This window comes from Engystomops pustulosus, chromosome 2, assembly GCF_040894005.1.
Source record: "Engystomops pustulosus chromosome 2, aEngPut4.maternal, whole genome shotgun sequence".
Lineage (NCBI taxonomy): Eukaryota > Metazoa > Chordata > Amphibia > Anura > Leptodactylidae > Engystomops > Engystomops pustulosus.
This window is the reverse complement of record NC_092412.1, coordinates 148,034,274-148,050,216: the sequence shown is the minus strand read 5'-3', so window position 1 is coordinate 148,050,216 and position 15,943 is coordinate 148,034,274. Positions and strand designations below refer to the sequence as shown.

At 40.0% G+C, this 15,943-nt stretch overlaps 1 protein-coding gene across 2 annotated transcripts in view; it reads left to right on the top strand.

The window, feature by feature from the left end:
- The window catches only part of LOC140118651 (angiopoietin-2-like), a 72,047-nt gene that overhangs the window by 49,278 nt on the left and 6,826 nt on the right, over positions 1-15,943 (top strand). For both annotated transcript variants that reach the window (XM_072136817.1, XM_072136816.1), the window contains one exon: positions 10,099-10,265. In XM_072136817.1, the coding sequence (XP_071992918.1) occupies positions 10,099-10,265 (167 nt within the window). The remainder of the gene's footprint in view (positions 1-10,098; positions 10,266-15,943) is intronic.

The window sequence follows — 15,943 nt, the reverse complement described above, 5'->3', positions numbered from 1 at the left end:
GACTACACTAATTTCAGTTTGTATTTCTGAAAAATCATGATGGGACTACAAGCGACTTTGAGACAAATCTGATGTTATCTATATTTTTCTGTACTAAAAATGGAATTTAAATTGATACACCAAAAATATTGCAAACGTTTCTTGGAATATTATTTTTAGTTTTCTCTCCCTTCACTGTTAATCAGTAGGGGTTATGGTAGGAGCCAAGAACACGGTAACCATCATAAATATAGCAGATAAGTTGAATTTTTTCTTAGGGACTGTTTGTACAAACAATTTTTTGTGCTGGATCAATAGCACAGCACAGCTATACTATGTTGTACTATTAATATTATGGCTATACTGTACTATTATAGTGCATCATTGGGCTGGAAGCATGGAGAGGGCTCATGAGATGATCTCTCTCCAATTAGCCCAGGTGTTTGTTTCAAAGTTGCACCCAATACCCACCACTAACACCCACAGTGGGTGTTAACCATGATAGCATTGATCATGGGTGTTACCAAAGGGTGTTTGCTGCAATATGCAGCATACACTCTCCGAACACCCGCATCGGAGATGTGACATATAGATACGTCATGTCCTTTAGGGGCTAAAGGGGTTGTCCCACAAAAACAAAATTCTTAAATATACTCAGGATAACAAAATAACACATTCTCTAATTCAATGTTATTAACAAAAATACAGCATTTCAAATATATAATTTCACCCTGTCTCTATCACTTCTGGTGTTTACACTTTGGTTCTCCCTGGAACTGACCATAAACTCCTGACTATGGTCAGCAGATTCCTGTCTCAGGAATAGCTTCTTTTGTAATGCAGGGGGAGGGGCAGAAGGCAGAATGCACTGCTGTTTTCAGATATAACAGCTCTGCAAACTACAGACAAGATAAGGTCTTCATCCAAGGGGAGGCATAGCAGTGCGGACTGTGTTTTATAGGTAAAATAGCAGCGTTGACAGTTACACAGACACCTACTCCGGCAAGCATCATACAAGGACCTGCTCTGTAAACTACAGCCAAGATAAGGTCTTAATCCGAGGGGAGGCATAGCAGTGCGGACTGTGTTTTATAGGTAAGATAGCAGAGTTGAGTGTTTTATTGGGGCATATTTATCAAGCTTTCTTTAAGTCAGAATTTTTGTAGTTGCCCATGGCAGCTTCCCTTTAAAATATTCATGAGCACTGGTAAAATGAAAGCTGAGCTGTGATTGGTTGCCATGGGCAACTAGAAATTTTCTGACTTTCAGATAGCTTGATAAATCTGCCCCATTGTGTCTTATATCCATCTCATGTCTCATCTCTCTTTTTCTCTCTTTTTTATGTGTATAAGATATTAGTATACTCTTCTGAAGCTAAATGAAAGTGTAGCTAAACCTTGGCCCCTGATAATCTATGCACATTGTCAGCACACAGGGATCATGAAGTGCCTGCTTAGAGAATCTCCGCTCACACTATGAAATTTTATAAATGACCATCACTGAATGATATGACTGAAAACAGCAATAACAATGAGTAAAATTGTAAAGTATGTGGTTATGTATGCGGTATGTGTTAACACGCCCATCGCCCCCAGGAAAAGCTGCAAGCGGCTTCAAAAAGATGGCTACGCAGGGGCGCCGCAATCATGGTGAGTTCACCGGGGTGTGGCGAGTGGTCGCCATGACAGTTTTGGGTCTCTTTGTAAAGAATGGGGAGGAAAATCCCCATATACTGGCATACTGTAGTATGGCAGCATTTGGTAGGATCAATCAGACAACCTAGGCTTAAAGTACCCAAGGGCATCTGAAAAATAGTAAAAAAATATATATAAATATATATTTTTTTAATTATTTTAAAAAAACCTAAAAATTCAAATCCCCCCCCCCTTTCCCTAGAAGTCATATAAATCTAAATAAACAGTAAAAATCATAAACAAGTTGGATATCGTCGCCTCCAAAAATGCCTGATTTATCAAAATAGAACAACTTTTTTTCACTCTATATAATGGAAAATAGCAGCCACGGCACTTTTTTGCCATATTGAAAAATATTTTAAAAATCTATAAAAAATGTGATCAAAAGGCTGTACAGTCCTAAAAATAGAAGCATTGAAAATGTCATCAAAAGTCGCATAAAATAACACCACCCACAGCTATGTACACGAAGTATGAAAAGTTATTAGCGACAGAAGATGGCAAAATAAAAAATAATTTTTTGTACAGGACATTTTAATTTTTGTAAATGTATGAAAACAATATAAAACCTATACATATGTGGTATCATCGTAATCGTACCGACCCAAAGAATTAAGTAGACATGTCATTTGGGGAGCACAATGAAAGATGTAAAATCCAAGCCCACAAGAAAATTTGGAATTTTTTTCCAGCTTCCCAATACACGGCATGGAATATTAAATACTGTCACTATGATGTGCAATTTGTTACACAGAAAATAAGCCCTTATTTACTTATTGTTACCTATTTTTACCATTTTTGGCACTGTGTGATGAATTGGGAGACATTCTTTGCCATGGTAAGCTATACTTATGTGCAGAGAAGTGGCAGCTGTAAATATATCTGTCTATGTATGTAAGGAAGCAAAAAAATAAATCTATTTTTTACATTGTAAGATCGCCACAATGTAAGATCTGTGCTACAAATCTTACTACAGCAATGTTTACCTAGATAATCACCTTAAAATAGACTTCATTTACAATATACAGCTGGATCTGTGATAAATTAGGGAACAGAGTTGCACATACCACTTTACCATGTTTGCGATAAATGGGGTCAGGAGAGATTAACTGGTTCACAGAGCAAATAGTAATGTGTCTGCTCATAGCTCTGTTTTTCTCGTTTCCCCGGAAACTAAGACATTTTTTACATTTGCCCATTAATTTTAACTACTAAAATATTTAAGTTTGGCAAGTTTTGAGATGTTTAAATATTTTTTGACAAAAACAATCTGTGTTCTGATTTTTATATGTGCACATGTGTCAAAATTAGCAGAACACAGAGCAAGCTTAGAATTCAGTGTGGTGACTAATATCAGGATAATCTTAGAGTCAGGAAATAACATTTTATATAGATTTTTTTATATTTGTCAGCATTTCACTTGAATGGGAAAACCTAGTAGAAGGAATGTATAAGTGATGGAATTGTTGATATACCAAATGCATTCATGGTCATAACTAGCAGAAGCTGGGCCCCATAGCAGATCTTTTAATGTGGCTCCCTTCCCCTTAAAAAATACATTTATACACACATTATACACAAATACTGTATAGAACATACACATTATATACACATAGTACATATACATCACATACTTAGACATACAGTATATACAAACATACTGCACATACATACATATAGCATACAAACTCCAAGGAAGGAAGCAGCACTCCAAGATAAAGAGTGAATATTTATTCCACCAGTGCTTACCACTTACCACTGGTGGAATAAATATTCACTATTTATCTTGGTTCAGTGAAGAGGCAGCACTCCTTGTAGTGGTGAAAGGGGTGAAGCTTTATTCCATAAAAAGCGTAGTTTCAGTGTACCAATAAACTTTTATCAAGCATAGTGTGAGTAACAAACAGCCAACTATTTAAAGACCAACACTAAAGTCTGGATGGCTCTTGTTGTCCTGTCAGGCCTGGAATGTGGGGTAGGGACTTGGTGGCAGGGTCACGTAACGTGACCTGACCAGGAGAATGGGAATGTAGAAGAGATGGTGGGCATATGAGGTGGGCGTGCAGGGCTGGTCAGCTGCAGTCAGGGGAGGTAATGGGACAGGCGGGCACAAACAGCTGAATTATAATTTGTTAATGATGTGCTCCCAGGCCCCTCCCACTATCTCTCCTAACTGATAAGTCACCATCCCGGTCCAGCCCACCCAACTCATATGTGGCCTGCAGTCAGGATTGTTAGTGGGACATGCTGGGACACATCAGTAAAAAATTATATATTATTTATGTGTGGGTCTCCTAAATGAGGCTTTTGTTATGCTCCTGTTAGCAGGGACAGAGGCAGCAGGCCTCGGAGCACGTTAATAAATTATGCTATGCCTTTCGATCTTGGGCCCCCCTGCATCTGGGCAGCTGCTATGGCTGTTTTTACGCCCCTGAATACATTTAATATTTTCCCTGGCTATGTAAGGAGTATTGCTTTTTTTGTTCTTTTCTTGAGTTGCCAGATAAAGTTTAATAATTTCTAAAGCTGTTGCTCTAGAGTAGAGATGAGCAAATCTATTCATGGTTCTTATTTTTGACATGGAACTGCAATTTTTCAGAATCTTTTCTGGTCCACTTTGGACAAATCTTGTAAAGTGGTAGAAAAAGACAGGAGCTGTCGTGGGGAGCTGACAATACATTTCCCCAGAAATTCAAATACTCCAAATGGCCACAAAGAAATGTATTCTATTAAAATTTTAAATAAAATTACAGGTAAATATTGTTACAAAGAAAAAAATAAATAAATAAATAAATAATATATATAGTCTTGGCCATAAGTTTTGAGAATGATACAAATATTATATTTTCACATGATCTAGGGTTAATGTACCCTAGATGGTCTAAGAAATAGTGGGGAAAAAAAAAAAAGTTTAAAAAAGAAAAAAAAATTAATAATATATTAAAAATTCAAATCACCCCCCTTTCCCTAGAACTGATATAAAACATAATAAACAGTAAAAATCACAAACATATTAGGTATCGCCATGTCCCAAAATGCCCGATCTATCAAAATATAAAAATGGTTACGGCCGGCGGTGACCTCTGAGGCAGGAAATGGCGCCCAAATGTCCGAAATGTGACTTTTACACCTTTTTACGTCACATAAAAAATGAAATAAAAAATTATCAAAATGTCGCACAGACCTCAAAATGGTAGCAATGAAAACGCCTCGGAAAATTTTTTTTTTCTTTTTTGTACATATTAGTTTAATTTTTGAAAATGTATTAAAACACAATAAAACCTATATAAATTTGGTATCACCGTGATCGCACCAAACCAAAGAATAAAGTTGAGGTGAGTGCACAGTCAAAGTCGAAAATACTGAGCCCACAAGAACGTGCATTTTTTTTTTCAATTTTTCCACATTTGGAATTTTTTTTCAGCTTCGCAGTACACGGCATGTTAAAATAAATACCCTTACGAGAAAGTAAAATTTGTTATGCACAAAATAAGCCCTCACACAGGTCTGTACACGTAAAAATGAAAAAGTTATGGATTTTTGAAGTTGGAGAGTGAGAAATGAGCGGAAAAACCCTGCGTCCTTAAGGGGTTAATGCAGCAAGTCAATATTTGCAGTGTTGACCCTTCTTCTTCAGGACCTCTGCAATTCTCCCTGGCAGCTCTCAATCAACTTCTGGACCAAATCCTGACTGATAGCAGTCCATTCTTGCATAATCAATGCTTGATTTTGTCATAATTTGTTGGTTTTTGTTTGTCCACCCGTCTCTTGATGATTGACCACAAGTTCTCAATGGGATTAAGATCTGAGGAGTTTGTAGGCCAAGGACCCAAAATCTCTATGTTTTGTTCCCTGAGCCATTTAGTTATCACCTTTGCTTTATGGCAAGGTGCTCCATCATGCTGGAAAAGGCATTGTTGATCACCAAACTGCTCTTGGGCGGTTGGGAGAAGTTGCTCTTGGAGGACATTCTGGTACCATTCTTTATTCATGGATGTGTTTTTAGGCAAGACTGTGAGAGTGCCGATTCCCTTGGCTGAGAAGCAACCCCACACATATATGGTTGCAGGATGCTTTACAGTCGGCATGAGACAAGACTGGTGGTAACGCTCACCGTGTCTTCTCCGAACAAGCTGTTTTCCAGATGTTCCAAACAATCGGAAAGGGGATTTATCAGAGAAATGACTTTACCCCAGTCCTCAACAGTCCACTCCCTCTACCTTTTGCCGAATATCAGCCTGTCCCTGATGTTTTTCTGGAGAGAAGTGGCTTCTTTGCTGCCCTCCTTGACACCAGGCCTTGCTCCAAGAGTCTCCGCCTCACAGTGCGTGCAGATGCACTCACACCTGCCTGCTGCCGTTCCTGAGCAAGTACTGCACTGCTGGTAGCCCAATCCCAAAGCTGAAACACTATTACGAGACTGCCCTGGCACTTGTTTGTCCTTCTTGGGTGCCCTGGAGCCTTTTTGGCAACAATGGAGCCCCTCTCCTTGAATTCCTTGATGATGCAATAGATTGTTAACTGAGGTGCAATATTTCTAGCTTTCTCCTCCCTGTTGGGCCAGTTTTTTGCAGTGCAATGATGACTGCACATGTTTATTTAGAGATAACCATGGTCAACTGAAGAGAAACAATGATGCTAAGCACCAGTCTCCTTTTAAAGTGTCCAGTGGTGTGACTCTTACTTAATCATGACAGATTGATCTCCAGCCCTGTCCTCATCAACACCCACACCTGTGTTACTGGAGCAATCACTGAAATGATGTTAGGTGCTCCTTTTAAGGCAGGCCTGCAATGAAGTTGAAATGTGTTTTGGGGTAAAAAGTTCATTTTCTAGGCAAATATTGACTTTGCAATTAATTGCTGTTAAGCAGATCACACTTTATAATATTCTGGAGTTTATGCAAATTGCCATTATAAAATCTGATGTAGTAGACTTTGTAAAAATTAACATTTGTATAATCTCAAATATAGGACAGCAAATGAACAAGACAACTCACATTACCAGTCTTAAATACTAGGGTAAATGTATAAAATACAAGTGACTTACATGTAATTGTATATTGGAGAGGAGCCAAATTCAGGATGATAACGACCTCGAGAGTAATTAAACAAGAACACAGGTTGCTCTCAGGATGAGAACTCAAATTTTATTAAGCAAACTTCGTCTTATATACCCAAAAGAAGGGCTTTTACAAACTGAGTTGCTGAGTTGTTTTACAATCATTGGACAGCGTCAAGGAAACACATTTTAAACTCTGTTCTGCCATGTGCAATTATGCCACATGCTCAGGTTCTACCGATCAATCCAGCAGAGTTTGGACCTTAAAGGGGTATTCCCACGAGGTCAAAATTTTTAAATATACTCAGGATAACAAAATAACACATTCTCTAATTCACGGTTATTAATGAAAAAATACAGCATTTTACAGATATAATCCCAACCTATATCTATCAGTCCTGGTGTTTACATTTTGGTTGTCCCTAGATACGACCCTGAACAAATGACTATGGTCAGGAAGATTCTTCTTCTCACATGAATAGCTTCTCTTGTACTGCAGGAGGAGGGGCAGGAGGCAGAGAGCTGCAGACTTCCTGTCCAGCGGCAGCATGCAGACAAGACACTGGCTCTACAAGCTACAGACAAGATGAGTTCTGAATCGGAGGGGAGGGGGAGTGTCAGAGGAAATCAAACCATGACAACGTATGGTATAATGTCTCAATCTCTGTGCACTGATGCCATGAAAAGCTAGGCAGATGTGAGAAACTTTATTTGCATCACAAAGATTATACATAACTTTTAGTGGAGCAGGACCTAGGCTTGGTTAGTTAAAGATAAGAAGTAGTTCATTGGTTCATTGGTTAGTAAATTATCACATAGGCATTGCAGAAACATAAGGCGTCTTTTTCCCTGGAATTGGTAGCATCGTAATTCAGCCAAAACCCACATTCTTTCACTGCACAGCAGAGGGCTATCAATCTTCACCATATAAAATAAAAGCATTTTCATTAAACATATAACAATACTTCACAGTAGCATAGCAGTGCTGACTGTGTGCAGTGATTAGGTGAGACAGTAGAGCTGAGTGTGTCATTGTGTCTTATATCCATCTTATGACTCTGATCTGTCTCAACTCGCTTTTTCTATGTGTCAGATACTAGTGAATCTTTAGAAGCTAAGAGAAATTTTTGCTAAATCCTGTACCATGATAATCTAAGCGCATTGTTAGCACACAGCATCCAAGGCCGGACTAAGGTTGGTGGGGACCCCTGGGCGCAAAATATGGTGGGTGCCCCCATTAAATGTAGTCCAGACAGGGAACAGCAATCACTATATACAGTTCCCCCAGCAATCACTGTATACTGCACCCAGCAATCACTGTATACAGCTCCCCAAGCAATCGCTATATACAGCTCCCCCAGCAATCACTGTATACAGCTCCCCCAGCAATCACTGTATACAGCTCCCCCAGCAATCACTATATACAGCTCCCCAAGCAATCACTATATACAGCTCCCCCAGCAATCACTGTATACAGCTCCCCCAGCAATCACTGTATACAGCTCCCCCAGCAATCACTGTATACAGCTCCCCTAGCAATCACTGTGTACAGCTCCCCCAATCACTGTATACAGCTCCCCCAGCAATCACTGTATACAGCTCCCCCAATCACTGTATACAGCTCCCCCAGCAACCACTGTATACTGCACCCAGCAATCACTGTATACAGCTCCCCCAGCAACCACTGTATACTGCACCCAGCAATCACTGTATACAGCTCCCCCATCAATCACTAAATACAGCTCCCCAAGCAATCACTATATACAGCTCCCCCAGCATTCACTATATAATGCTCCCCCAGCAATCACTGTATACAGCTCCCCCCGCAATCACTGTATACAGCCCCCAGCAATCACTGTATACAGCTCCCCCAGCAATCACTGTATACAGCTCCCCCATCAACCACTGTATACAGCTCCCCCAGCAATCACTATATACAGCTCCCCCAGCAACCACTGTATACAACTCCCCCAGCAATCACTATATACAGCTCCCCCAGCAATCACTGTATACAGCCCCCAGCAATCACTGTATACAGCTCCCCCAGCAATCACTATATACAGCTCCCCCATCAACCACTGTATACTGCACCCAGCAATCACTAAATACAGCTCCCCCAGCAATCACTGTCTACAGCTCCCCAAGCAACCACTATATAAATACAGCCCCCCATGACTGCATACAGCCCCTCATGACTGCATACAGCCCCCTATAACTGCATACAGCCCTCTATAATAAATAACTATACATATAGTCCTAGGTATAAATAATAAAATTGTTCTCACCTTCCATCGTTCCCCCAATGCGCGATGTCTTCATCCTCCCTCGCGGTGCCAGGGTGGAAGTAAACAAAGATGGCGGCGCCCTGCTACAGGCGGTGCCGTGATGTTGCGGCAGGACGCTGCCATCTTTCCTCAAGTCCGATCGTCTATGACAGAGCAGGGAACTTATTGTTCCCTCGCTCTGCCATAGACTAAAGTAAAGACAGCGGCAGGCATTCGGGCCGCCGCCTGGGGCCAAATAGACTGTTGGCGATTCGCCTGCATTTGGTGGGGGCCCCTTGGGGGGGAAAAGTGGTGGGGGCCCCGGGAGCCCCCCTTATGATTCGGCTTTGACAGCATCTCATGTACAAGCATAGCACAGAGGAGTCATGAAGTGTCTGCTCAGCTAGTGAGCAGACACTCACCCTACTGAATTTTACACTGACCATCACTGAGTGATAGGACCAAAAACAACAAAAAAAAAGGAAGGGGTTAAAATTGATCTTCATTGTGTTAACCTCACCAGGGGATTAAAGTTTGAGGACTTTCTTTCATAAGCAAATTCATTTAAAGCAGCATCGTTAAATTACATAGAACAAATACACATTCAAATGAAAACAGTGAAAGCACATTGTAAACTGTGCAAATCAGTATAAGGAGAATTTTAGTACACCACATATGTCCCCCGTACCCATTTTATAGGGCCAAGATAAACACTTACCAAATGGTGATGTGATGGTTGAGACGTTTTTTAATTAGTGATCCACACTGGCTAGTTGAGTGTTCTCATACCCATCAGGAGCTCCAAAATGGCTCATACTAATCAATTATAGAAGGTCTGGAAATGCTTGGTGTACAACATAATTTGGTTTTAAGTAGATTTTTATTAGAGAACAAAACAACAATGTGTTTCAATCCTTCGGTACAATGGAACCTGGACAGCAGTTCTCCATCAATTAGTAGAAGGCATATCAGTAAACTGTTCTTTATCCAGTTCTTTCTGGCATTCTCTAGAAGTAATTATAAATCCAAATTTGAAAGACTTCAAATTTCAATTGCAGCCATCATAAATGTCAGTAATAACATTACCTTTTCTCTTCCAGGGTTTTGGGTCTCCCACTGGTGAATACTGGTTAGGCAATGAATTTGTTCACCAATTAACATCTCAAGGATCATACTCCCTTAAGATCCAGCTACAGGACTGGGATGGGAATGAAGCTTACTCCCTGTATGATGTCTTCTCGTTGGGAAGTGAGGAAAATAATTACAGGTAAGATCAATATCATTACTTGTGACACAATGTTTCAATGAGTGTTATGCATTTTTAGTGTACGTTTACCCTTACCCAATTTATGAAGTTTATATATAAAGTTTTGCTAAATCAAATGGGAGTGCAGATGGACAAAAGCCTGCTGAGCACAGGTTGGGTTAGAAGGGAACTGGAACCACAGATGAATGAAAAAAGTGTTTACCTAATGCAGCCCACCTCCTGCGCTCTATACTTCCCAAGAAGTCAGATGATTGTCCAGTTAATGTATCTCCTCGCCGGGTTTGTTTACAGGGGCACGGAAGCTGCACTGAGTTTAGCTTCCGGCCGGCCACGCCCACCTGTCACCATTTCTCAATGCCTGATACAGTCGATATAGCATGCTGTACTAGTGTAGGATTTTTTTCTACATATGATGAAACTCTTAAGAGACCTATGAATAAGTGAAATAGCCCCCCCTTTCTACATACCTTATCATCAGCCTCCACAGAGGGTTGTTTCCCCCTGTAACTGCTGTAATTATAGATAACCCAATTACAGTGGAAAACAAAAATTAAAAAAATTAATTTATTACGTTCATTTTGAGTTAACCCCTTCAGGACCTAGCCAGTTTACAGCTTAAAGGATGAAGGATTGCAAACCAAGCGCACTAACAGACTGGTGTATGCCTCCTCTGGCAATATCTACTCTTTTTTTTCTTAAAACAGGGCATAAGGAGCTAAAAGAAGGCTTTAAAATTATTCAAATGAGCTTGAGGAATTTCTTGATCACTTTTCATAGCATTTTTGTGGGATGAAATAGGTAAAAATCATAATTTTTGACAGGTTTTTGACAGTTTTTTTTCTATGCCGTTTCTCATGTGGGTTCAATAAATTTTTAATCAACAGGTTGTTATGGACACGGTGATACTATGTGTGGGGATTGTGTAATGACTTTGACTTTACTTCACATTATATGTCATTTTATGTATTAATGGGGATTAGGGAATTTTTATTAATTTATTTTTTATTTAATAACATTTTTTTTCAACTTTTTTATTAGTTTCACTGAAGAACACATTGCAGATGTTTCCATACATCTGCAATGTGTTCTTCTTACATATTGTTCTTCACATACTATTTTGAAGAACACCGTTCGGCACTAATGTCTTCTGATACGTTAGCAGATCTACGGAAACATCTGCAAAGTGTTCTTCACTGTGTTCTTCACTTAAATGATCCTGTGTTCACTGTTTTCACTGTGTTCTTCACTGTGTTTCCTTAACCCCTACGGGACACAGCATCTTTTGGCCTAAAGGACGCGGCCCCATTTTTCAAATCTGACCTGTGTCACTATAAGTGGTTATAGCGTGGGAATGCTGTGAGATATCCAGGGGATTTTGAGATTGTTTTCTCGTGACACATTGTACTTCAAATTAGTTTAAAAATTTGGATGAAATCTTTTGCGTTTAGTTATGAAAAAAAACAAAATTTGGCAAAAATTTTGAAAAATTCTTTATTTTCAACGTTCTAAATTCTCTACTTTTGATTCAGAAAGTCATAGCACCCAAATAAATTCATAACTTACATTTCCCAAATGTCTGCTTTATGTTGGCATGGTTTTTTCAGATTCCACATATTTTACTAGAATGTTATGAAGCTCAGAATTTGGGTGCCATTTTTCACATTTTTTGTAAAATCGCCAAAACCTGTATTTAGATGGACCTGCTCAACTTCTAATTGACACTGAGAGGCCTAAATAATAGCGAGACTCGTAAATTACCCCATTGTGGAAACTACACCCCTCAACGTATGAAAAACCACTTTTAAGAAGTTTGTTAACCCTTTACGTGTTTTATAGGGGTTAAAACAAAATGGAGGTGGAGTCTGCAAATTGTAATATTTTTTCACAATACACTCATTTTGGGTGGAAAATTAAACATTTGTAATGGATAAAATGAAAAAAGGCTCCACAAAGTTTGATACGCAATTTCTCCCGAGTACACCGATACCCTACATGTGGTGGTAACCTGCTGTATGGGCGCACGGCCGGGCATAGAAGGGAAGGAGGCGCCATTCAAATCAGATTTGCTATGTCACATTGTACAGGCTATAATTTTTTTCTTTTTTTTATTGAGGACCTATAGGGGCTTATTTCTTTTGCCACATGAGATGCACTTTTCTAATACATAATTTTGGGGCATCTATAGCTTATTGGTGAGATTTAATTAACTCTTTGTTGGTGGAGGAAATGAAAATCATCAATTTTTAGGAAAATTTTTATGTGTTTTTTTTTTTGGCCGTTAACCATACCATGAAAATAGTATATTATTTTTATTCTTTGGGTCGCCACGTTTATGAAAATACTTCATTTATATATTTTTTTTTATTTTTTCCCATTTTTACTGAATAAAAAGTAATTTGGCAAAATTGTTGTTAATTTTAGCATCACCGTCTTTCATATGCATAACTTTTTTATTTTTCACCTCAAAAATCTGTGTAAGGGCTTATTTTTTGCAAGAATGATAGCTCTTTTTAGTGGTCTTATTTTAGATTGCGTAACTTTTTAAAATCACTTTTTTAGAGCATTTTTAAAGGGCATTAATAAAAAATCATCTTTATCAGAGAGAGTTTTTTTAGGTTGTTTTTTACGGGGTTCACTTTGCGGATCTAATAACGATTCTGTTTTATTATACAGATTGTTACGGACGCAGGGATACCAAATATGTGGGGGTTTTGTGTATTTTATTCAATTGTACTGAATAAAAACTAATTTGGAGAAAATCTTATTCATTTTAGCATCACCATCTTTTTATATGCATAACTTTTTTATTTTTTGGCAGATAAATCTTGTTAGGGGCTTATTTTTTGCGAGAAGAGTTGTTCTTTTTAGTGGGCTTATTTTGGAGTGCATAACATTTTTTAAATCACTTTTTAGAGCATTTTTTATAGGGTATTAATTAAAAATTATCTTTTTTCGGAATGTTTTTTGCGTTTTTTTCCTCCGGCGTTTACCGTGCGGGTCCAGTAACAATTCTGTTTTATTATGCAGATTGTTACGGACGCGGCAATACCAAATATGCGGGGTTTTTTTGTGTTTTTATGTTTTTTATACTTTATTAAGTGTTTTTATGGGAAAGTGACATTTTAGGGGCTTATATTTTTATGTATTAATTTTTTATTTATTATAATGTGTAGTGTTAACTGTTTTTGCATATTTTTACTTATACATACTTGAACTTAAACCAGTGATGCTCTGATCACTGGTTTAAGTTCAATACACTGCTCTACAATACTATTTTATTGTAGAGCAGTGTAAACTGTCTGAGCAAGCTTGCGCATGCTCAGACAGTTTACAGCCAGACCCGGAAGGGGTCTGGCTGCCATGGAGACCGGGCAGCTCCGGGGCACATGCCAGTCCTCGGAGCTGCCCGGCAGAGGATCGGATCCCCCGGTAAGCGGCACGGGGGATCCGATCCACAGCGCTTACACCCTTACACGCCGCGGTCATGTTTGACCGCGGCGTGTAAGGGGTTAACACCCGCGATCGGAGCCGGCTCCGATCGCGGGTGTTAGCGCAGGCTGTCAGCTGTACTAGACAGCTGACAGCCGCTGCTTCTGGTACCGGCTCCGTTCGTGAGCCGGTGCCAGAAGCAGGACGTTATAGAACGTCCCCGTGCGCTAAGCATCTAGCCCCGGGGACGTACTATAACGTCCTGGTGCGCCTAGGGGTTAAGTAAAAGCTCGATCTCGAGCAGGGGAAATACTCATCCGAGCAACGAGCCGTTTCGAGTACGCTAATACTCGAACGAGTATACTCGCTCATCTCTAGTAGAGACCCCTGCAAGGCCAGTTAACCGTGGCTGACCGCAGCACTTAACCGGTTAAACACCTGCGATCGGAGCTCACTCTGACCGCGGGTGTTACACTGGGCTGTCAGCTGTTAGTTACAGTTGACACCCAGTGTTTTACGTTGGGCCAGAAGTCCACCCAGGTATATATAACCAATGTTTTATGTATCAAGATAATAACACAGGTTAAATTTATATAATTAATTGTCTTAAAGGTAAACGAGATGAAACAATACACACAATAGAATAAATCTATAGTTGGCAGAGTCTAAGTTACAGGTGGAGTACAACAAATCTAAGCAATTCAGTGAAAGTCAAATACCTTGTGTGGAACCAATAGTAATGAGTTGCCCACAATTAAAGATTCTCCCCGCTCTGTTCTAATCTTGTAATGGTAAAATCTCGCAGGGTAAGAACAATGGCCATAGGGAATGACCTGCTTTATGAGAGCTGTAAACACACTACTTACATCCCTAGATGGGTTCTAAAAAACCCTCCTACTTGGACCAGACCCAGAACATGATGAGTTTTTACTTCTCAATGGGAGGTTATAGGATTATTGTTCTAGTCCCATCATGCCCTTCTGGCCCTACACGGAGGAGGAGAAGGAGGTAGTGAGCCTTTGAAACTAGTTGAAAATCAGTTTTACATACCCAGGTGATGTTATCACAGCAGGATTTTTATATCTGCAGTAGGGTCATTGCCACCGAACAGCGCTCACCTATATTTATAGAAAAGGGGATATTTTTGATCTCTTAACACCCAGCAGAAGACCAGATAGAAACACACAAAATCCAGAAGACTCTCTGATTTAGCCCGGGGTATACACTCACCGGCCACTTTATTAGGTACACCATGCTAGTAACGGGTTGGACCCCCTTTTGCCTTCAGAACTGCCTCAATTCTTCGTGGCATAGATTCAACAAGGTGCTGGAAGCATTCCTCAGAGATTTTGGTCCATATTGACATGATGGCATCACACAGTTGCCGCAGATTTGTCGGCTGCTCATCCATGATGCAAATCTCCCATTCCACCACATCCCAAAGATGCTCTATTGGATTGAGATCTGGTGACTGTGGAGGCCATTTGAGTACAGTGAACTCATTGTCATGTTCAAGAAACCATTCTGAGATTATTCCAGCTTTATAATATGGCGCATTATCCTGCTGAAAGTAGCCATCAGATGTTGGGTACATTGTGGTCATAAAGGGATGAACATGGTCAGCAACAATACTCAGGTAGGCTGTGGCATTGCAACGATGCTCAATTGGTACCAAGGGGCCCAAAGAGTGCCAAGAAAATATTCCCCACACCATGACACCACCACCACCAGCCTGAACCGTTGATACAAGGCAGGATGGATCCATGCTTTCATGTTGTTGATGCCAAATTCTGACCCTACCATCCGAATGTCACAGCAGAAATCGAGACTCATCAGACCAGGCAACGTTTTTCCAATCTTCTACTGTCCAATTTCGATGAGATTTTGCAAATTGTAGCCTCAGTTTCCTGTTCTTAGCTGAAAGGAGTGGCACCCGGTGTGGTCTTCTGCTGCTGTAGCCCATCTGCCTCAAAGTTCGATTTACTGTGCATTCAGAGATGCTCTTCTGCCTACCTTGGTTGTAACAGGTGGCGATTTGAGTCACTGTTGCCTTTCTATCAGCTCGAACCAGTCTGCCCATTCTCCTCTGACCTCTGGCATCAACAAGGCATTTCCGCCCACAGAACTGCCGCTCACTGGATGTTTTTTCTTTTTTGGACCATTCTCTGTAAACCCTAGAGATGATTGTGCGTGAAAATCCCAGTAGATCAGCAGTTTCTGAAATACTCAGACCAGCCCTTCTGGCACCA